The following is a 22,245-nucleotide window of genomic DNA, read 5'->3' as shown; positions in this document are numbered from 1 at the left end:
GCTGTATCTTAACAAGTATCTTTGAGCTTCCGCCTGAATGACTAGTACCGGAAAAATGTTTTTCTCTGCAGTTGATTTGACAGGGTTTTACATTTACGTTAGCATCATACTGAACTTTCTTCTTGAGTTGCAACGTGCTAGACAAGGTAAGAAGGCAGAGGTAGATTGGTTGTTGACTGTTGCATAACAACCGGAATGCTGGGAAATAAGTTGGAATTCATTCTGAGCTTATTGAATTTTGTTGTACCACATACATAAACCTTGAGGTTTGGGGCCAGCTGTGGATACTCAGTTTGGGTGATGTAATCCTCTCTCTGAGGAATGGCGTCTTAATTTGTGTTTTTCTACAGTTGAAAATTTGCTGTGGCTATTATAAAATTTATAACAGAAAACCCAGTATACCTGATTAGCTTCTGATAAATATTATATCAGACTTAGAATTTGAATAATTTGAATATGTGCTCATAGTTTGAAACTGTTAGAGGGTAAGTATTACTGTGGATAGTGTAAAGAGGTACAGAAGTTTTAGAATTAGATCTGGGTACAAGTTCTGGCCTTTTCACTTACTAACTGTGAACTGGGGCAAGCTATTCCTTAGGCCTAAGTGTCCTCACATGAAAAATGGAAATACACTGACCCCTGCCTCAAATTGGTTGTAAGGATTAAAAGTCAGTAATATACACCTGGTACCATACTAATTGTACTAGTATTGCTGGCTTCGTTCTTTGCTTTTTTTCTCCTTTGGCTTCCTCCTTCTAATATGTTCTCACCCCAGTCAAAATAAAATTCTGGTTCCTACATGATCTGCGAAGCTCCATGAGATCCAAACTCTGTGCAACTCTCAGACCTCATTTCATAACATTCTCTTTATTTCCATTGCTTTCACTGCACAGCTACACTGGCCCCAGCTGCACTGGCCAGCTGGTTGCTGCCTCAGGCTCTTTGTACTTGCTGTACCCTTTGCCTGATACATTCTGTCCCAGTAAACTCCACATGCTGGCTCTTTTGTATGATTCAGATCAATTGCCTTATCTCCTGAAAGATTTTCCTGACACCTATCTTCAGAAGCCACCGTCTCCACTCCAGGGGATTTTCTGTGCTAAACACCTTGTTTTATTTTCTTTAAAGCACTTACCTCTAACTGTAATCATACCCCTCTATACTATAAGTTCCATTATGGTAGGAAGCTTGGCTGTCTTATTTATTCATCAATATATTTCTTGTGCCTAGGAACATAAAAGATACTGCATGAATGTTTGTTGAATGTTTGAATGAATAAATGAAAAAATACATAACCTAGACTATTCATTTTCTGAAAATATGTTTTTTTAAAATATCTTGAAATATGAACTTAAGAACAACAGAGAAGACCAAATTCCTGGTAGAATGCATTTGTAATACAGTGGCATACCATCTTTTCAATGGACTTTTGGTAACATTTTATTTAGCAATAGAAAAATATGTATACGAACATTTGAAAACAAGTATTCACACAGAGCTTTTCATATATTGAGAAATAGTATTTTTGTAATTGCCACATGTGTAACCCAGTTCCTTCCTATTTAATAGGATTTAGATTTTCATTTTAAACTTGTACAGAGTAAGTTAAAATTCTCTATATGTTTATGCTGTAAATATCTTCTGGGGTCTTTTTATACATATACCATTTTAGAGAACATGTGCTAATATGAAAATGAGTTTGTTAAGATACAGGTGTTCAGTAGGATACTTCTTAGTACCTTTTTTAAGGGTAATCTAAAGAAACATTTAGCTTGTAGCTTTTCTTTTAGCCCATTAATCCACATAAGTTACTATACTAAATTGCTTAGGAATAGATTGCTTGGAATGAATTTAAAAAATTGTATTTTAACCTTCATTCAGCCCTTAGCTCTGTGAAACCTTGGCTGGTTTACCCGAACTTTGTTCTTCGTCTACACGCAGAACATCAGCCTTACCACTTGGGATATTAAAAATGGTATTTATAATGAAAGAGCTCTGAAAAGCTGGGTACTGCTTTACAGTGTACAGTAGTCCCTCAGTATCCATGGGGGGTTGGTTCCAGGACCTGCCACTGATACCAAAATCCATGGATGCTCAGGTCCCATAGTTGGCCATCCATATCTGCAGTTGCACAGCCTCAAATTCAAGCGACCGCAGATCGTGTAGTACTATATGTCTTTATTGAAAAATATCCATGTATATGTGGGACCTGTGCAGTTCAAACTTGTGTTGTTCAAGGGTCAACTGTATCATTTTTATTATGTACAGTGATTAGTTTCCTGTATTTCACATTTGGTTAAAGGAAATCATGTCAGTAAATTACAGAAGTTCTTGGTGATGTGTCTGTTAAAGTGGATTTTTTAGGTGCTTTTGATTTTCTAAAAATAATAATTATAAACACTGTTTGGGTTTGAACTTTTAAAATACTCTTGAATATTATTGAGTTATTTTTCAGCTTTTCCAGGATGATGTGAAGTATACCTTGGGACAAAAGGAAACTTGTCCAGTGGGTCCGTAGCTGGTACCACATTCCATATTCCAGTCTATGCCATGACTTTCCTTTCTGTTGCCACTTCTCTCCAGGGTCTCTAGATGTTAAGAATGTAAAGTATGGTTCCTTGCAGTCTGGAGGGATCTCTGTTGTATAACACACTGCTGTTCAAAATGAGGGAGGCCCTGGATCAGGGCTGATCTGCCAACTCTTTGTCACTGGTCCATGATGAGCTCAGTATAATGTATAATGAGAGTACTGTATGTGTTTAGAAACTTTTAATAGTAATTTGACAGAGTAATTATATGTCTATTGAATCTATTAAAACTTTGGGCATAAGTTTTTTATCTTGTAAATTTTGTTTTTCTAGTAAGTTTTAGAATTTTTACTTCTGTGATGAATTGGAAATTCATAAATAGTTTGAGAAGTTCTCATCTGACACATTTAATCTACTTATTGTATAGTTCTGTAATCAGGGAGAGTAGATCAATGTTTTATGGTTTCTGCAAAAGTAGCAACTTAGAGGAGACCTGAAAAAAAGTCACATCTGGTCTGTGACTAGTCTTTATTTTGACTTATTTTACTTATCTAACTGCTTCTAAGTAAGATTAATCCATTTCATCAATTGAATTATGAAAAGTGTTGAATAAGGGCAGTGGGGTTTATAAAAATACACAAGATCATTAGAAGCTTATTGGACTTAACTATGGGTTCTTTTCTTAAATTTTAATGACAGTAACCTGCTATAAAGTCAAATGAACTTCATGCCTGAAGATAAGAGTCCTGCCCAGATTAATGAACAAAAATTCTTCTTCTTTTTCCTGAACTGGAAAAGCTAGTTTACAGAGTGATGACTTGTATTAAAGTTATCAGTTTCTATAAGTAGAACAAATAACTTATCTATAGAATCATGGAATCTTCACTGTTGGAAGCCTGTTACTCAACTGATTTTAATGGTCACCATTACATTGGAGTTTGGGATTCATATTTAGCTCTTAGTCTTTTATCATATTGAGTTTCAAGTGCTTGTCAGAAATAAGATTGGAAAAAATGGATGTGCGTTCCTTTCCCTCTATTATGAATAGGTTATTTAAATCGGTAAACATATAGGGTTGCTATTTGATTTTGTTTGTGTGTTTGCTCCATAAGAAAGCTAAAGAAAAAGAAACTAACATTTTAAAGACATATTACCTCTCTTCTAATAGTTGGATATTGGATTTTTCTTCCTGATTTCTTTTCTGTCATCAGTCTGAAGTTACTTCATACAGTTCTATTTTTCTTCCCAAGTTTCAGACTATTTTGTAAGCATTTCTGTCTCTTTTCCCAACCTAGAATTTAATTTTAGTCAACAGTGATAATGTTCTCCCTTTCAAAATAATTCCCACGTGCCTGTGTTTCTCACTCTTATTAAGTAACATCAGGCACTTTGTAGGCAAAGGACATAAGTAGGTATTAAGCCAATAACTGTCATGGAATAGGCAGAGAATCATAAGTTCTGTGAGAGATCAATCTATCTTTATATAAGGATAAACCCAGTAGTATTTAAATAGAAATCTCCATCACTTAGCTGACCTAAAGTCATCTGGGAAGTGAGGGGGCTGAGAAGGAGAGGATGCATTACTGAGTGAGTAGAAATTGATCCATCTGGGTTGCTTCTTAGCTGAAGATCTATTTGAAGTGCCTGGTGTTGTTCTGGGGATGAATTAAATGTAACTGTATCAGAGTCCAAGCTGAGACTTCTGTGTTGTGTGTGTGTGTTTTTTTTTTTTAAATATTTATTTATTCTTGGCTGTGTCAGGTCTTAGTTGCAGCATGCAGGATCTTTCATTGCAGTGCGCGGGCTTCTCTCTAGTTGTGGTGCGTTGGCTTCTCTCCAGTTGTGGCATGCGGGCTCAGTAGTTGTGGTATGTGGGCTCGTAGTTACGGCACTTGGGCTCAGTAGTTGCGGCATGTAGGCTCTCTAGTTGTGGCACGCAGGCTCCACAACACACAGGCTCAGTAGTTGCGGCACACGGGTTCTCTAGCTGTGGCACGTGGGCTCCAGAGTGCATGGCCTCTCTAGTTGTGGCACGCGGGCTCCACAGTGCGCGGACTCAGTAGTTGCAGCTCGCAGGCTCTCTGGTTGTGGGACGCAGGCTCCAGAGTGCATGGGCTCTGTAGTTGTGGCGTGGGGGCTTAGTTGCCCTGCAGCATGTGGGAACTTAGTTCCCCAACTGGGGATCGAACCTGTGTCCCCTGCATCGGAAGGTGGGTTCTTAACCACTGGACTACCAGCGCAGTCCCTGTGTTGTGGTTTATATCTCCATGTTCCCTTGATGCAACTCTCCACGATGCCTGCACTAAGCTGCCTCTGTCTTCTGACTTAGGCCAGAAGCAAGAAAGATAACAGGGAGAGAAGAATTAGCATTTTTTTTAAACAGTTACGTTTACATAACAAAATTATTCATAATGCTGCCACCAGAAGACAGGTTTATTTTATTATCAGATATTACGTCCCACATTGCATGGAATTGCTTAAATAGTTGCAGCTGATATTCTGTTGTGTATTCTGATATTTTTTCACTTTTTCATCCTCTTAATCTATTTCTCTGGTCTTTATAATTATCTTTAAGGCCATCTAAAATATTTTGTTTATCATGAGTATTTAAACCATTTAACATTGAATGTTAATTTTAATATTAAAAAACCCAGAAATTAACTAATGAATGCTGCAGTGAGCCTCATTTTTTACTTACTGATTTTTATTTCTGTTAAATTATTTATATAGGATAAATTCCAGGGAACTGTATAATTAGGTCAAAGGATATATTAACAACTCTAGTATTCATTGCAGTCTTGCTAGCCTTAGCTATACTTATGTAAATGAATTGGGACCTGTAGGTTACTTTAATGTGGTGTTTTACAACCTTAGCTGCACATTAGAATCACATGGGGATTCTAATTATACGTTAGAATCTCCTGGGAACCTTTAAAAAATACTGATGCCTCAGCGCTGCCTCTAGAGATTTTTATTTAGTTCGTGTGAGGTGTGATCTGGACATGAGGATTTTTAAAAGCTCTCCAGGTAATTCTAAAGTGCAGTTAAGATTAAGAACTTTGCTTTAGTGGGAAAATTAGACTTAACATTGCATCTGAAAATTAATTCCTGAGAGTTTGTTGAATTAGGTTGGTGGCTTAAATCTGATTAAGCAAGAACAGTCAACAACTAAGTAGCTTGATCACACCAATAAATATTTAGATGTTAATCTAGTATAAACTTGACTTTAATTTTCACTCACCCTGTGAATGTTGGTATATTAGATATTGATATAAATATAACTAGTATCATGGTAGGTATTAAAAATTATTTTTCAGGATTTGAAAGCAGTGCAATAAGGTGAAGCTAGAAAATAGAGAACTTCGGCTGTTAGAGGAGCAAGGTATTCCAAGAGTCATGGAACCATAGAGTAAGAGAGCCCAAGTAGCCCCTCAGAGTGAAAAGGAACAGAGAAGAATGACCACAAAAGCCGTGGACCACAAACTATACCCGTGTCCACAGTGCACAACAGTCTAGAACTTGCATCTCCAAAACTTAATCCTCCAAAGTCCGTATGTTAAAAATATTTAGTTTGTTTCATTGGTCTGCATTTTCTAGTGCAAAATAGGCAGCAGAGACGTATATATGTGGAACCTAGAAAAATGGTACAGATGAATCGGTTTGCAGGGCAGAAGTTGAGAGACAGATGTGGAGAACAAATGTATGGACACCAAGTGGGGGAAAGCTGCAGGGGGTTGGGGATGGTGATGTGATGAATTGGGCGATTGGGATTGACATGTATGCACTGATGTGTATAAAATGGATAACTAGTAAGAACCTGCTGTATAAAAAAATAAATTAAATTTAAAAAGGCAGCAGAGGTAGTTTTGTGTGGTGGTTTAGAATATCAGCCCAAATTCTGGCTTAACAGACTGTTAGGCAAGTTATTAAATTTCTCACAGTTTCAGTTTCCTCATCTGCAAATTGGGGTAATAGTATCTTCCCTCACAGGATAGTTAAAAGAATAAATTAGGTGATATGTAAAACACGCAGCTCAGTATTTGACACATTGTTAAATAATTAAATTTAGCTGTAAAAGAGAGTGGTTATGTTTGTACCCCTTGCTTGTCGAAGGAAATAGAACCCAATATTTAATGAGTACTTAACTAGGCATATGTATAGTAAGGCTGTCTCTATCCATATATCTTTTAATCCTTAAAACAACTCTGTAAGAAAGTTAGTATTATCCCACTTTTTAAAAAGCAGATGAAAAAAACCTCTGGCTCATAGAAGCTAAATAATTTTTCTTAGATCAGATCATGGCATAAATGAGATTCTACGCAGACCTCAATACCCATGCTTTTCCCCTCATATTGCCCGGTGATTTAGCCTCTAGGGAAATCTAAATTAAACATAATTAGATGAATTTGTGGTGATTTCTTATGGTGAGCAGAATATTTTTTCCCATTAGGAAAAGGTAGGTACTGATTGGTGTCAGTTTTATGGAAAATGTGGTGAACAGTTTGGGGGTGTCATTTGTGAAAAAGATTGAAGGGATAAATGCCCAAGTTGATATTGTCCTTCAGGTGAGTAGAATGTGCTCATTTTGAAAATAGCTAGGTAGAATGTGGGCTCTGCGATTTGTCCTACACTTTGTCAGAGTCTCACCAGACACTGGAGAATGACTGTGGTTGATTTGCTCATTCTGTGAGAAACTCAGAAGAGGGCAGACTTTAGAACTTTCCATTGGAGAATGCTTGTGTGTTGAAAAATGTTCTGCCTGGAGAGGACATTCTTTTAATTCGTGAAGAAATGTTTCCCCTAAAGGCCTCTTTGCTCCATCCTGCCTTCAAATGACCCTCAGTGCTTCCTGCTGTGGCACCTGATGAGTTTCTATTAAAGACCATCCCTTTCCACTGGAAGCAGTGCAGCATTAGGTGTGTGTATGGGGCGGGGGAGGGTACAGGCTTTGGGGTCAGTCCAACATGGACCCAGATCTGTTACTCCATTACATATTTGAGTACTAATGTTTACTGACTGCCTCCTGTGTGCCAGGCATTATTAGATACTTTGTTTCCTGTCCCCTTTAATTAACCACTGCAACTTTTAAAGGGACTCTTACTGTCTTTTTACAGATTTTGATAACACACTCAAAGAGACTACATATCTAGCCCAAATGCTTACTTCTCCTAAGTGGTAAAATTTGTCATTTGAAGCCAGATTTATCAAAGTCTGATGTATGTGTTATATCTTAAGCAAATGAATTAGTATTTCTGAGTCTCAGTTTCCCCTCCTCTGAACTAGAAATAACACTTCTTTGAAAGACTCGTATGAGGATTAAATATATGGGGTATCAGGGTGCCTGTCTCTTAGTAGATACCCGAATATTAGTTTCTTCCCTGCCTGAAATAGTAATCATAGAATAGTGAAAGAATTACTACCCTCTGCCTTTTTTTAAATTGATGTTTTATATTTAACTTTTTGTTGTGAAAAATTTTGAACTCATAGAAAAGGTGTGAGAATAGTACAATGGGACTTCCCTGGTGGCACAGTGGTTAAGAATCTCCCTGCCAATGCAGGGGACACGGGTTCGAGCCCTGGTCCGGCAAGGTCCCACATGCTGCGGAGCAACTAAGCCCATGTGCCACAGCTACTGAGCCTGCGCACCTAGAGCCCGTGCTCCACAGCAAGAGAAGCCACCACAATGAGAAGCCCGTGCACCGCAACAAAGAGTAGCCCCCGCTCGCCACAACTAGAGAAAGCCCGCGTGCAGCAATGAAGACCCAATGCAGCCAAAGATAAATTAATTAATTAATTTAAAAAAATTGAAGAATAGTACAGTGAACCACTGTGTATCCTTCACCTAAATCCACCAATTGTTAATGTTTTATTTGCTTTATCTGTGTGTAGATAAATGGATAGAATTTTACTGAACTCTTTCGAGAGTTGGTGCCGACATCATGCCCCTTTATTCCTAATTATTTCAGCATGTTCTTATAACAGGGCAGTTATCAAAATCAGTAATATAACATTAATATATTATGATTATCTAATATATAGTTTATATTCACTTTTCACCAGCTGCCAAAAATATACTTTCAAGCAATGTTTTTTCCTCCTGATCTTATCATATACTGATATCATATCATATACTGAATTCAGTTGTCACGACTTTTTAGTCTCCTTTACCAACTAGACCTTTTAAGCCATTACTGCCACTACATTGGGTCTTACTAGAATTACTTCTTTAGGTTATCTGTCCTTTCACAGAGAGTGAGTTCTTAGTGATCTCAAACCATTTGTTTATAAAGAATATCCCTACTCTTTTGCCCTGGAGTGAAATCCCAACAAATATTTGAGTACCTACAATGTGTCAGGAGATGAAGCAGAGTAGTGAGACCCAGCAAGTCAGAAGGTGTATGGTCCTGCTCCTCCTTAGGGGTTACAGGTGAATGAAGAAAAGGTTACGGTGCAGAACAAGTCTTTCAGGGCTCAGAGGTGGGAGACTGCACTTGGAGTTGTGCTGGATACTCCAGATGAAGTTCAAGGCGCCTGAGAATGGTTGAAAACAATATTAATTGCCTTACTGACAGGATGATTGAAAGTTTCCAGTAATCATAATATCAGTCCTTATATCTTGAAGTCTGATCTGGGATGTGGTTGAATGTAACAATCTAAGAAATTCTACGCCAATACCATCTGATGTCGTAGTAATGAAATAATGCCTATCCTGCACAGTTGCCACAATTGGTAGTAAAAATACCCTCTTCTTTGTTCAGAGTGGTGGTGTCCTCATAGGGGTGAAAAATGAAAGGTCGTGGAGAGCTCTGTAAACCTTCCCGCAGCATTTATACTCCTTCATCTACAGATCTCCCTTTCACTCATTTTTTTAAAAAGCCTCAGCTGAGGCTATGGTGCCTCTTAATTCACCAGCTGAAATAACCAGAATCTCTAGTGCATTCATGGATGTGCTTTTCTGTCCTGCCAGACTTGATTTGATTACATAAAAGCTTTGTGTGTATTTCTAAGGTAAATTTTAGATACCCAGGCATATTCTTCTCCATGGCGGAAATACAAGGCCGAGGGGTCAACTTAATTACTAACTGTAAGCATACAAAGGGCTTCAATCAGGAGAATATGGAGTAGTTATTCTACAAGTGCAAAGGAGACTAAACAAGGAGAATGACCTTAAAATGGGAAATGTGGTAGTTGTACATAAAGAAAGCCTGTACCTTGGGAATTAAGAACATTTAGCTACTCCTTGGGTATAGTATGAGTCTCACAACCCACCTAGGAGGGGTGGTGGCTGGAGGGAGGGCCGGGCTTTGCCTTTCCTTCCCTCTATTGCCCCTATCACCAGAGCAACTCTGTTTCTGCATGTGGCTTTATTTGAAACTGTTCAGCTACTTAAAAGTTTGAAAACTAGTGTCGTAGGTGTTTAAGTCTGTCTAAAGCCTCTGAGCTGCCCTTTTCACTTGTATCTGCTGTCCGTTTGTTGCAGGCTTGGGACTCACAGGCGAATGAAGTTAAGCAGTTGATGTTGGAACTGTTTGTTCATTTGAACTGTTTGTACCACCCATACCAGTATTCAGAAGGACAGTTGACTGTATTTATACTCTGTTATCTCTCTCTCTTTTTTTTTCCCTTTGGCCACACCACGCAGCTTGCAGTATCTCAGTTCCCCAACCAAGGATCGAACCTTCGCCCTCGGCAGTGAAAGCGAGGAGTCCTAACCCCTGGACTGCCAGGGAATTCCCTGTATTATCTCTTTTAAGATGTAAATTTTTCTAACTTGTGTCATAATTTAACTCACAACAGTTCTTTTCCTTCTTAGTAATACAGAAAATGATGTTGCTTTTACAAGTAATAGCATTGTAATTTTGATGAAATATGGTATATTTAGTGCATAAAATGCCACACTCATAAGGGTAAAACTCCCATGAGATTGTTTCTGCTTTTCGTTTCCATGGAGGTGACAGTAACACCAGTAAGCCAAACTATGGCTATCTAATAGTAATTCATGTTTGACCTTAGGCTGTGTGTTTACATTATTGAGAAAGGTATCATATTTAACCTTGTAGCCCTGGCATCTAGCACAGTGCCTACCATTTAATAGAAGACCAAGTTCAGGTAGTTGACATCTGTTCACATCTAAGATGTGAGAAGAAGAAAAAGCCAGAGAAAGCAGTGAGTGAATAGGATGATTCTTTATGAATGTCAAGTGAGAATAAATGTCAGAAGAAGAATCAGGTCACCATTGTAAGATGCTACAAAACTCAAGGACAGTGGAGACAAAGAAAAGCCATTGGATTTGGAGATTTGTTTTGTCAGTGGAACCCGAGACAGAAGTTTTAGTAGCAGTGGGAGGGAGTAGGCGCAAAACCTTTAATTGTTCAAATGGCTGGTAAGGAGGTAGAAGGGAAGGAAGAGGAGGGCAGACAGAAAGGGGTTCGGGGGTTTACAGCAGGATTTCTCAACACCAGCACCACTGGCAGTTTGGGCCAGATGATTCTTTCTTCTAGGGAGCTGTCCTGTGCATTGTAGGACCCCTCCCCATCCCCAAGTTGTGACAACGAAAAATGTCTCCAGACATTGTCAGATGTCCCCTGGGGGCTGGATTCCTCAGAGAGAATCGCTGGTCTGCAGGGCTGAGTAAAGATTGCTGCTGCTGCTGCGGGCACCTGTGCAGTAATCCCTTTTCCTGCCTCTGCTCTGTCTGCTGGTGAGGTTTTCATGGTACTTGCAGGTGGATGGGGAAGGAGCTAGTCCAGAAGCAGGTGGAAAACTACAGGCATCCAGGGGGTGATTACCGAGCCAGTTACCTCAGGACGGGGGTGTGGAACAGAGCAAACCCACTGCATAGAGAGGTGCCATGAAGTTAGAGGAGACGGGCACAGGCATTTTTGGGTGGATTGAAGATGGGTTTAGTTCATGTTAGATGGCCTCAAGCTTTTCACTAAGATGGGAGAAAAGGTCACCTGAGAATGAAGTAGACAAGGTTAATGTTAGGCCTTTGAGGAAATTATAGAACATTTTGGTAACCCCCGTGGGGATGGATTAACACACATGAGTAAGAAGCATTACAGAGCAGCAGCGAGGCCTGGCTGAATAGGAACTTAAAAAATTATTTAAGACATTAATTAAAATCCCAGAGAAGAAGAAAACCTATAACCCAACCACCCTGACACTATTTTTATTGTGCAGTTTACTGTCTATGCTTATAATTTTGCTCTTTTTATTTTGCTTATTTCACTGAATATAGATTTCATTGTTATTGAACTGTTTTTTCAGTTATATTTAATGGCTCCATAATAGTCTGTAGATCTGTTCTTTAATTTACCAAACATCCCTCTAGTTACTGACTCGGTTAGGGTGTTTCCGGTCTTTAGTACTATTACACCTAATGTTGCAGTAAACATTCTTAGTCATAGAACTTTGCCAAGTGGATCCAGCCAAGGTTTTATACAGTGTTGAATACAGAGCAGACAGTGCATTGGCTTAAATGTCACCTCAGTGAGGCCTTCCCTGACCCACCACATTTCAAATTGCAGCCCTCATCTCTGGTTTATTTTCTCCACCACACTTGCTGTCTTCCAGAATTCTAGGTGTTTTATTTATCTTGATTGCTTTTGTCTCCCTTGCTAGGTATATATGCTTCAACAGGACAAGGATTTTCATTTGTATCACCAGCACCAAGAATACTGGCACAAATACTTGTTGAATGGTGGGGTTTACCCAGACCTACAGGCACGATGGGTTTGAAGAATGTCAATAGCAGCAGATATTCATGGAAGCCAGTGGGAGAATAATTGCATTAACTAGTCTTTGGTTTCTAGGTGGGCTAGGAAGCAACAAAAATCCACAGGGACGATGAATTGGGAGATTGAAGGGTTAGCACTTGTGGCAACAAAAGCACATTCTTCTGGAAGGGGAGAGCATGGGAGAGGTGGGAGATAAATAGTTTGTGGTCACAGAAGGGAATTTCCCAAGGTTTAGATATTAGAAAAGAAGCAGTTTGAGAATTAATAGTGGCAAAGTTGGTAGAAAACTCCATCTTGCTGGGAATGGACTGTATCACTATTTAATTGCCCCTCCCTTGGCAAACAGTTCCCTCCTAGCTTGTTGTATTTGGTTCACACTCAGTGGTGGTGTATAAATCAAGTTTTGTTTTCAAATACCTTTTTTTTTTTTTTAATTGGAGCATGGCTATAAGTGGTAATCTGAGTAAGCAGATATGCCAGTAATGCCTTGTCAGACAGTTAAGCAGAGTTGGTGACAAGGTCAACCCAAGCCCCGAAGTTGAATTTACAGAGACGTTGCCTCCCCCACACTTGGTGGAACTGATTGACTTCTTGAGTCATTCAGTTGAACTTTTAAGTGACTATCTTTTAGGTACTTTTCTATTTGAGGTCACTTTGCTCAGTGTAGAGCAGCTTGGTAAATGCATGAAACATTTAGCATAGCATATGCTAAGTTCATTTTAAGCAACTGTTTGGGAGTCACTCTTGAGTATGGAAATTATAATAGTTTTCTTTTGGATCAGCCTTAATTGTTACCTTCAGCCAGTGCATGACTCTCCAGTTTGTTACAGGTTTTCCACTATAGCATATTTTTAGCTTTCAAATTCCAGTTATTCTCTGGTGAATTGTTAAGAACTGACAGGTATGATTTAGTAGACAGAACACTGGAGAGAGAGTTGAAGTAATGTTTCCCTCTCATATTTGTCAGTGGATGGCATGTCTATTAGTTCTTAATTCTTTAGTTTTATTTTTTATTTTAAAACATGATAATGATCTCAAACACTACCTTCCACCTTCTTCCAGGATCTCTGGGATACCATATCAACGTACTGGTTCATTAGAACCACGTAAAGAGATTTCATGTTTTGAGGCCTATCCCAGAAATGCTTTTTTACATACCTGAGCATTTGTCGGCTTTATTTGAATATGAGGTGTATCTATAATGGTGTGAGTTGAGCAAAGTTGTTTTTCTTTTAAATTTAAAGTTATAGCTTAAAGTTCTTGGAACCAAGTGCTTCATTCAAAATAGGATTTGATAATTATATTGACAAGTATAGTATGATAAGGCATTATAATATTGATAGTTTTCCTCTATATAGTTGACTTCGAGAATTCTGAGAGTGCTTCCTCCACCTATCTTTAACAAAAATTGGAGTGCCCTTGCACGGATTGGATTGATTAGTTCTTCCCTTCCCAATATGATCAACTGCATTTAGCATATGGTATAACCCATTTTAAGAGAAACGCTTCATAAGCCTTGCTTTTTTTGAAAACCAGGGCAAAACCATCCTCCTTACATTTCCTCATTATTTGGTTGTGAGCATAATATTAACTATTTTAGGATCCCAGTCTTCTCTTGATCTTGATCAAAAGAACATCCTTAGGGAGGAATCCTGCAGTTTTCATTTAGCCCGTTTATGACCTCTTATGAAGAGAATGAAACAGTTAGTTGTATGCCTGCATTACTGGGGAACTGTGCAAACCAAATTTCTGCTGCAGAGCCTCAAAGAACAGTGAGGTTCAAAATTTTGCATAAGACTTAGAGGGTTAAACCTTTGCCTGGGAGGCAGAATACATATATATGTATATTGTATACATATATATATATATATGTTATTATATAGTAATATTATAATATATTCATGTATATTATGTATAGAATGTACATATATATTAACCAGAGTTTGCTTGCTTCCAGGGAGGATACTGGAGAACCAGACTCCTGGAGCAGTTTATCCTATGAAATCCCTTACGGAGACTGTTCTGTGAGGCATCACCGAGAGCTGGACGTCTATACGTTAACCTCTGAGTCTGAACCACACCAGGAACCCCCACTTCCTGGAGACAGTTGCACTGGACATATTTTTAAACTTATGAACATCCAACAGCAGCTAATGGTAAGACAGAAAATTTCCATTTTCAAGCTTTTGTGCCCTCACCCCTTCCCCCAATGAGCCTTACTATAATTAGAACATAACAGTGCTTCCCTCAAAGATTGTGAAACCTGTAAAGCAGTTTTAGCTATATTAGATGTTAGCATTTATAGAGACAGAGTTCAGCACTGGGGTAGTAGCAATAGGAGACTGCGAGAATTTTTCTTTTTCTTTTGCCAGGCTTTTAAAATAACGAAAGACACACATACACCTGGCAGATACAGAAATATGCAACAACTAGAACTAAATTTTCCTGGCTTAAAAGGAAATTTATTTAACTATAAATTTGTTGGTTTAACTTTATAAAACGAAATGAGCTAAACAGTTTCTGAGATTGTTGCTGAAGAATAAGAACCAAATCTACTCAGAAATGGAGGCTTTTCACAGCTATTTCAGTGAGTGATGACTGTGTTACTATGTTTAAATTGGTAGTTGTGTGGTAAAAAGATCACTAAAACAATAAAGATTTTATAATCCACTCAAGCCTTCAAGATAAAGTTGTTGCCAGACATAAAAACATTACATACTCCCTGGTAGCATTTATTATGGATAATATAAACGTCACATGGGTACATCTCTCTTGGCCACGACATCTGAAAGGCTAAGTTTAGATAATTTTTCCACCCATTTTATTTCAGAGTTGATATGATTTGGAAAAAGCTTGGCAGTAATTTCATTTAAGGTCATCTGGGGTCAGCTCAACGCCAGAGCCTTCTTTGGGAGCAGGCCTTGCTTGTTTCGGAGAGCAGCAGGCCAGGACACTTCATAGCAGGTTGTAGATGTACCTGCCTCTGCCTCTCCCAGTCATATTTGTTCCAGAGTAGGTGTCATTTTATTTTCCTCTGAAGAGACTGCTGGAAGGTCAGGTTTTCCTTTAGGGCTCTTCTTACTGGGGGAATGATAGTGCATTTGAAAACAGCACTTTGTAGATGCCAAAGCTACCTGCAAGGTGTGGGAATATTTTACAGGAAACCATGAGAAATTTAAACTGAGAAGATGCTTGTGTTAGGAGCATCTAAAATTTTTCAAGCAAGACAACTTTTTTCTGCAAATCTCTGTTCTGTAATGTTCACCCTTTATTAAATTTAATGACCTGCTTTCATAATTTTTTTGGAGTCAGTTACACTCTCAGGGGGAAGGGAAGCAAGCCATTTTGAATACCCTAAGGAGCATAGCACAGACGCTTTCAGTGAAAATTCATTTCTCGTGTACTCTATTATTAGAAGGACTTTAGTGAGCGTAACTCGTTTTACACTTACATGTGTGAACTTTTACATCAGACCCAGTGAGTAGACAGGAATCGGCTGATGATGGAGTACTGTAAGTGCTCGACACAGGAACTGAATGGGTAAGTGAATGAGATGACAGTGCGTGGTGGATTTGCATGAGATTCTTGTAGTAGATCAGATAATGAGCGAAGAGCAAACCAGGTGTTATAAAAATAGTTTTGGGACTTCCCTGGAGGCCTGGTGGTTAGGATTCTGTGCTTTCATTGCCGTGGCCTGGGTTCAATCCCTGGTCAGGGAACTGAGATCTCGCAAGGTGTGCAGTGCAGCAAAAAAAAAAGATAGAGAGCAAAATAGTTTTTATGTGTTGGAAAAAATAGTATCATTTTAAGGATTCCTGAAATTTTGATATAAAGGTAGACCCACTCTAAAGATCAGCTGTGTTTGTTTTTCTCCATTTTTTCCTAAGCCTTATCTACGTGTACTTGTAGTTTTTGCATAATTATAACCTTAGATTAACTATAAGTTTTGTTCATTTTCTTAAACATTATGTTATAAATATCTTTTCCTTATTTCACTCTGGTCTTCATAGTTAACACTTACATAACAGCGTAGCATTTTCCATCAGGTTGATTTAACCATTCCTGTATAGTTGGTTATGTCTGTTTTTCAAGTTGCAAAAACTATTTTTGAGATGACCTATAATATCCTCAAAGCACAGTACCATCTGAGAATAATCAAGAATTAGGTACTACTAGTTCAATATATTCTTATTTATTTAATATTCAGTATTAGAGGAACAGAGGAACTGCTTTTATCAAGAAGTAAAAGAATCGACCGTGCCACTCCTTTTGAAATTATAACCCCATAACTAAAATTGTTAAACTAGATTGAACGGAGCATATTTTGGAGTTTAAAGGATGCTGTGTAACTCCTCAGTGAGAATTTAGGGCATGGGAGCGTATGTCTGTGCCTTGTGATTGAAGAGAGTTTACCAGACTGGCCAGGATTTGTATTTACTTGTATATATGAGGTGGGATGGAAGCAGCCTCTGCCCCTCTAAAGCCCCTATAAAAAGTATCTTTCTCAGCTGCTCATTTGAAGATAGCCACTGAGCTTTTTTGAGGCTCAGTTTTTATCTGTTTTTCTAAAATAAGTTCATAATATAGAAAATAGTCATATTGTATTATTCTTGCCATTTTTTATCATTCTAGTGGATATGCAACTATAACAGGAAATTAATGTCAGGAACAAGAGAGAATTTATTTTTATTTAGGTTGGCTTATCCTGTGACTTGAGAGGCTGGAATGCTACTGAGTTCTCTCCAACAGAATTTTTGCTTATAGGTGTCAGTGACATCTTTTCCCCTGGACAATTTTTTTTTAAATATCTTCCATTTCCTCCTAGAAAACAAACCTCACACAGATGGACAGTCTTATGCCCTCAGTGGTGACAGCACAAGAACCTTCAAGTCTGCCCAGTGACCAAGATACAGATGGTCAGTTTCTTCCCTGTGCATCAGAGCCCACAGCCAGCCAGCAGCTTGCTTCTCCTGAAGGTGCTGAGAGCTCTCAGTGCTGCCATGGGAGCACTGTGGGGCAGATTGAAAGTTCCTATGATTTGTCAAGTGTGGTTAAGGAAGAGAATACAGACTCTTCCTGTAGGAAGAAAAATACAGGCGTGGAGAGAAAAGGAGACGAGGTGGAGCCAGCACCTATCGTGGACTCTGGGACTACGTCTGATCCTGACAGCTGCCGTCAGAGCACACCTGATTGCAAAGGAAAGGACACAGAAGGCCTTCCATCCTGTGGAGTCAGAAATGAAGAAACTGGAACAAAATCTTTGGCAATGGCCACAGACCAGGAGTCTCCAGGCAGTGGAGGCCACATCCTGCAGGGAGGCGTAGCCCTGGAGCCCGGCGCGGCCCAGTCTTTCTCTGGAGGTGAACTGGTGGTCCCATCACCAGCAGGTGCCAGCATCCCAGACACTGCAAGGGAAACGGAACGCAGTCTCGTGAACCCAGAGGCCACCATCCAGAGGAATGTGCTTGCAGCAGGGGAGAGTATGAAGGAAAGATTTGAGGACTCCAATATCAGCACAGCTGGAGCCTCTGACCTAAAAGTCACAGACGAGCCTATGGATAAAGCCAGTGTTCCAAATGGTGTCTCTGCCTCTGGCTCCCTGGTTGCTGACAAGCCTGCTGAGTCTTTACTTGTCGTTAGTGATGAAGAAACTGCCATTGATGAAAACACTGCAGAAACGGAAACTTCTGGAAGTTGTGAAGAGAGTGCTGATGCTCCAGGGGCTCAGAACTCTCAGTTAATTCTAGCTGCTGCAAAAGATGAGATTTCAGAAGGTCTCGAACTTGACACTCCCTTAGCCAGCATGTGTGTGGTGTTGTCACCCTCTGATGTAACCTTTCCCAGGCCGCAAAAAGATGTTATGCCAAACCAGAAATCAGAAACGGATTCATCTCATGTTCAAAGCCAAAACAGCAAATCACCCGTCTGTTCTACAACTGGAGATGATAAACTTTGTGCTGCCTCTGCATGTCGACAGAACACAGGGACTTCTAGTGGTGTGTTGGCTGTAGAACACTGTGATGACATAGTTACCCAGCCTGAAGGCACCACCACAGGGCTGCTCAACACACAACCACTGCCCACTGCCAGCCGCTTGGAAGGCCCACAGGCTGACACGGTCACCCCTGACCCTGATGGAGACAGCCAGGAACATGTGGATTTTTGTCCTCTCCAAGGTTTGGATAAAGAAAGCCAAGGAAAAGATTCGAAACTAGAAACATCTTTAGCAAATATGCTTGAGGTAGTTCCACATCCACATGCTCTTGTCCCCAAAGCTGAGAAAGAACGGGTGTCAGACCAGGCAGTGACATCAGGCAGGACTTTCTCTCTGACAGGCAGTCCCGGCAGTGAATCAGTAACCAAAGATGACGCACTTTCTCTTGTCCCCTCCTCCCAGAATGAAAAAGGAACAGCAACTCTTGAACCACATACAGACTGTAGAGATGGCCCAGATGGAGATTCGAATGATCTGGAGAAGCAGCCAGCAGAAGACAGTGTAGCGGGCCTGTGCACACCCTCCTCTGCTCTAGATCTTCAGCCCAGCATGGGCAATACCAGTCCCGTAGGACATGGTGTGGAGTGTGAGCGTCGCTGCCTCTCAGCAGACCCTGAAGTCCTGAATATCGTCGAGGGGGTCACTGACTTTTCCCTGCTCCATGTGGGTCAGGCCGCTTTGGCCTCTGATTCCGCTTTGACTGAAGAAGGGAAAGATCAGGTGGTTCCAGAGAGCACTGCAGCTCAGGGACCAGAAGACAAGGATAAAGCAGTGACCTGTTCCTCCATTAAGGACAGCACTCTTCGTTCAGGAACGTTGCAGGAAGAGCCGAGAACGCCCCCTCCTGGACAAGAGGCCCCGGGATTCCATGAAGAACCTGGCTCAGCTGTCTGTGATGAGGACAGAGCTCCTCCGAATGGTAATTCACTGGGCACACCCTTGGCCTGTCTTCACGCAGAAACTAAACATAACAAGGAAGTGGCCCCACCAGTCGCACAGCTGATTGAAGGTGGGGCTGCACAGAGCCTGGTGCCACCAGGAGCAAGTCTGGCTGCAGACTCAAGCCAGGAGGCCTCAGGTACAGAGCAGAACAGCTCACCTCCATTGCCAAATCTGTTACCAGATGGGTTCGAGGTTCTTAATTTTGAGCAATCTTCTGCTCTGGATGTTGAGGTGAAAAACACTCAGTCCCAGGGGAAGACCACTGCTTATGAGGTGAGTGGAAATGCGGCATTGGATGGTGCCGTGGTCGGTGCTCTGCAAGGCACCACTGGGACCGGGAGAAAGGATATACCACACAACGCTCCAGACATCCAGATTCCGCAGGTCTCTTCGAGCCAGGAGAAGAATATGATCCTGGGTTTGCCGGGAGCTTTACCGGACAAAGGTGTGACTGACCCTCAGGGCGCCGCACCCCCAGAGGTCGTGTCCCTGGGTTGGGAGAAGGGGAAGGTGGGGGGAGCAGATGGCAGCCGTAGCACAGGCGACTGCAAGGAGACACAGGTGGATGAGGAAGCGCATCATGTCCTGCCGCAGCCTGCTGCCAAAGAGCACCCCACAGAGACGGAGCTCTCAAGCCGTGGTGACAAGGCCCCAGGCAGGGGAAGGGATGCTGCCCCTATGCCGTGCACCGTCGCTGCCAAAGCTGTGCTTCTGCCTGAGACAGCAGACTTGATTGAGGAGGCTGCAAGTCGCCTAGTGGATGCTGTCATAGAACGAGTCAAGGCCTCGGGAGAACTGATGACAGAGGGGGAAATCAGTCACATGTCACTGCCCTGTCCTTCCGAGGCGGGCCCAGGGCCCGAACAGCTGGAGAGTGCTTCTGCAGGGAAGGCGAGTGCTTTCCAGCCTGCGGAGACCCCGCCAATGGGCAGTAGTCGTGGAGAAGCCTCTGGGAACCTTGCAGGATGCTTTGCTGGAAGGGAGGAGCCAGAGAAGATTATTCCGCCTCTCCAGCGACCAACTCCGGCAACAGGTAAGCAAAGTAGAGTACGAAATCAACAGTTCGAGAAACAAATTCCCTTAAGAGTCTCTGTGATGTGCTGGTATAAATAAAGGTGTCATGTTGTTGTTTAGAGGTCTGGCGTTCATCGGGTAGGTTGCCGAGTTACCAGTCAGCACCATCCGGAGAGGCACGTCATCTCAGGGTTGGGCAGTTTTTGCTCCCTGCATTCCAGACTTCTGGCTTGACTGCTTAAAGCCTATAAATGCTCTATCGCACTGGTACAGTCATGACTTTCCTAACCTGGAAAACAGTGCCTAGATCCCAGGTGCTCTAAAATGATAAAGGAATTTAGCAGATGTTTTTGTTCACATGGCATAGTCCTTTTTCTCGAGAACCATAACAAACAGTGCTGAAAAAGTGTGTTTTATTTACAAACCTGAAACTCCTTTCTTTCCCTATCATCCTAGTCTGTGTCCTGAGCAAATTTAGTCAAAGTGGTTTCACAAACAGCTCTGAGTATCGTTGTAAGCCGATGGCCCAGCATCCCAAATGGTGGTATTAGGTCATTGGTGGAGGCTGTGAGAAGGGAACTCCCTCCTTTTCCTGCCTGAGGAGCAGACCTCCAGTTCCATTGCCTGTTGCTCTTGGGCAGCAGTCTGGGAATTGAGGACCCTGCGAAAGGCAGGGGATAGGATACAGGATTTCCGCCAGAGCCTAGTCTGCTGAGCTGCTGTCACAGGGCAGACGTTGTGTCTGCTTATCTTGGTGAAGCAGCTGCAGCAAGCAGATTGCTCACACAGCACCAGCCCGTTCCGTCTGTGGGTAACCATGTCCAGAGAGAGCAAAGAGAAACCACTGGTGTTCAGTGGAAAGAAACGATCTGAATAAAACTCCTTATTGGGGGTTGAGGCTGAAGTTCAAACTGGAGTCGGACTCGGTTTTGACTCCTGAAGTCGTTCAAGGTCAGTTTGATTCAGACTTTGCGACCACCACCTGTTAACAGCTATAGACAGAGGACGTGTCTCCTTGCTTGCCCCCAGGCTCTCGTAGGTAAGAAGCCTGTTTTGTTTTTATCGTTTGATTGCTCTTGCCGTTCTTTCTAATTTTTGAAAACCCCTTTACTGTAGTAGGTGTTAAGAAGTGGGGGGTTGGGCATGAATAGAAATGAACAAATAGAATAAGGAGAGAAGTGGCTTTAGAAAAAGAGCAATTTAAACACAGTGGTCATTTTCCCTGATAGAGGGTGTTTAACCATTTATAATCTATTTTTCCAGTTGAGGGATTTAAGAAACCTGAGATAGTATTTTTGGTGATTTCACACCTTTTGTTTTATTAAAGTGTCTTGGATTGTTAGCAGCCAACAAATTTCTATCACTAACAGTCTCAGAATTTCAATGAGAAGGTCTGTAATTTTTAAAAGAAGGCACAACAGCAAGTCTATTTTGGGGGCCCTGGCAGGTTGACATTTTAGAAGAACGGGAGTGAGTGGCTGTAAGCTGATGCCTGCCTATGTTGTTTTCATTTGGGCGCTGCGTCTTTGGCCACATGGGCTGGAATTATTTCTCTTTCTGGCTCAGTAGTCAGAATTTAATCCAAGCAAGTACAAACTATGTAAGGTTTGTGTCTATAGTACCTTATGAGAAAAGATAGAAACCAAGCCGACTTTGATTTTTTTTTTCAGACTTTGATTTTTAATAGCACACAAAGATAGTAAAGGTGCTAAGAAATTATATTTAAGATTTTAAGGCTTTAGGAAGGAAAATGAGATGAAAATCAAGTTTCAACTGTGTCTCTGGGCTTGGGATTTCGGTGTGTGTGTGTGTGTGTGTGTGTGTGTGTGTACGAGTTACTTATTCTGCTCTCCAGAGGAGTCATATGTGCTCCATGCTCATGGCCTCAAAGGACAGAGAGAAGTAACCAGTGATGAAGAAATTGGTGCTTTTTTCAGAAAATAGCCAGGATTTGGGGAAAGTCCCTGGTCACACTGCCCTGGAGAAAAAGCACCTGAGTGTGATCTCAGACCAAAGGGTATTTTCT

The 22,245-nt window shown here is 41.0% G+C and overlaps 1 protein-coding gene across 1 annotated transcript in view; it reads left to right on the top strand.

Moving 5' to 3' along the window:
- The window catches only part of AKAP13 (A-kinase anchoring protein 13), a 332,091-nt gene that overhangs the window by 161,238 nt on the left and 148,608 nt on the right, over positions 1-22,245 (top strand). Inside the window, 2 exon segments of the mRNA XM_032623794.1 lie at positions 14,226-14,424; positions 17,094-20,238. Of these exon segments, the coding sequence (XP_032479685.1) occupies positions 14,226-14,424; positions 17,094-20,238 (3,344 nt within the window).

Source organism: Phocoena sinus, chromosome 2, assembly GCF_008692025.1.
Source record: "Phocoena sinus isolate mPhoSin1 chromosome 2, mPhoSin1.pri, whole genome shotgun sequence".
NCBI classification, from domain to species: Eukaryota; Metazoa; Chordata; class Mammalia; order Artiodactyla; family Phocoenidae; genus Phocoena; species Phocoena sinus.
Note: the sequence above shows the minus strand (reverse complement) of the source record. Positions and strands in the feature narration are given on the sequence as shown.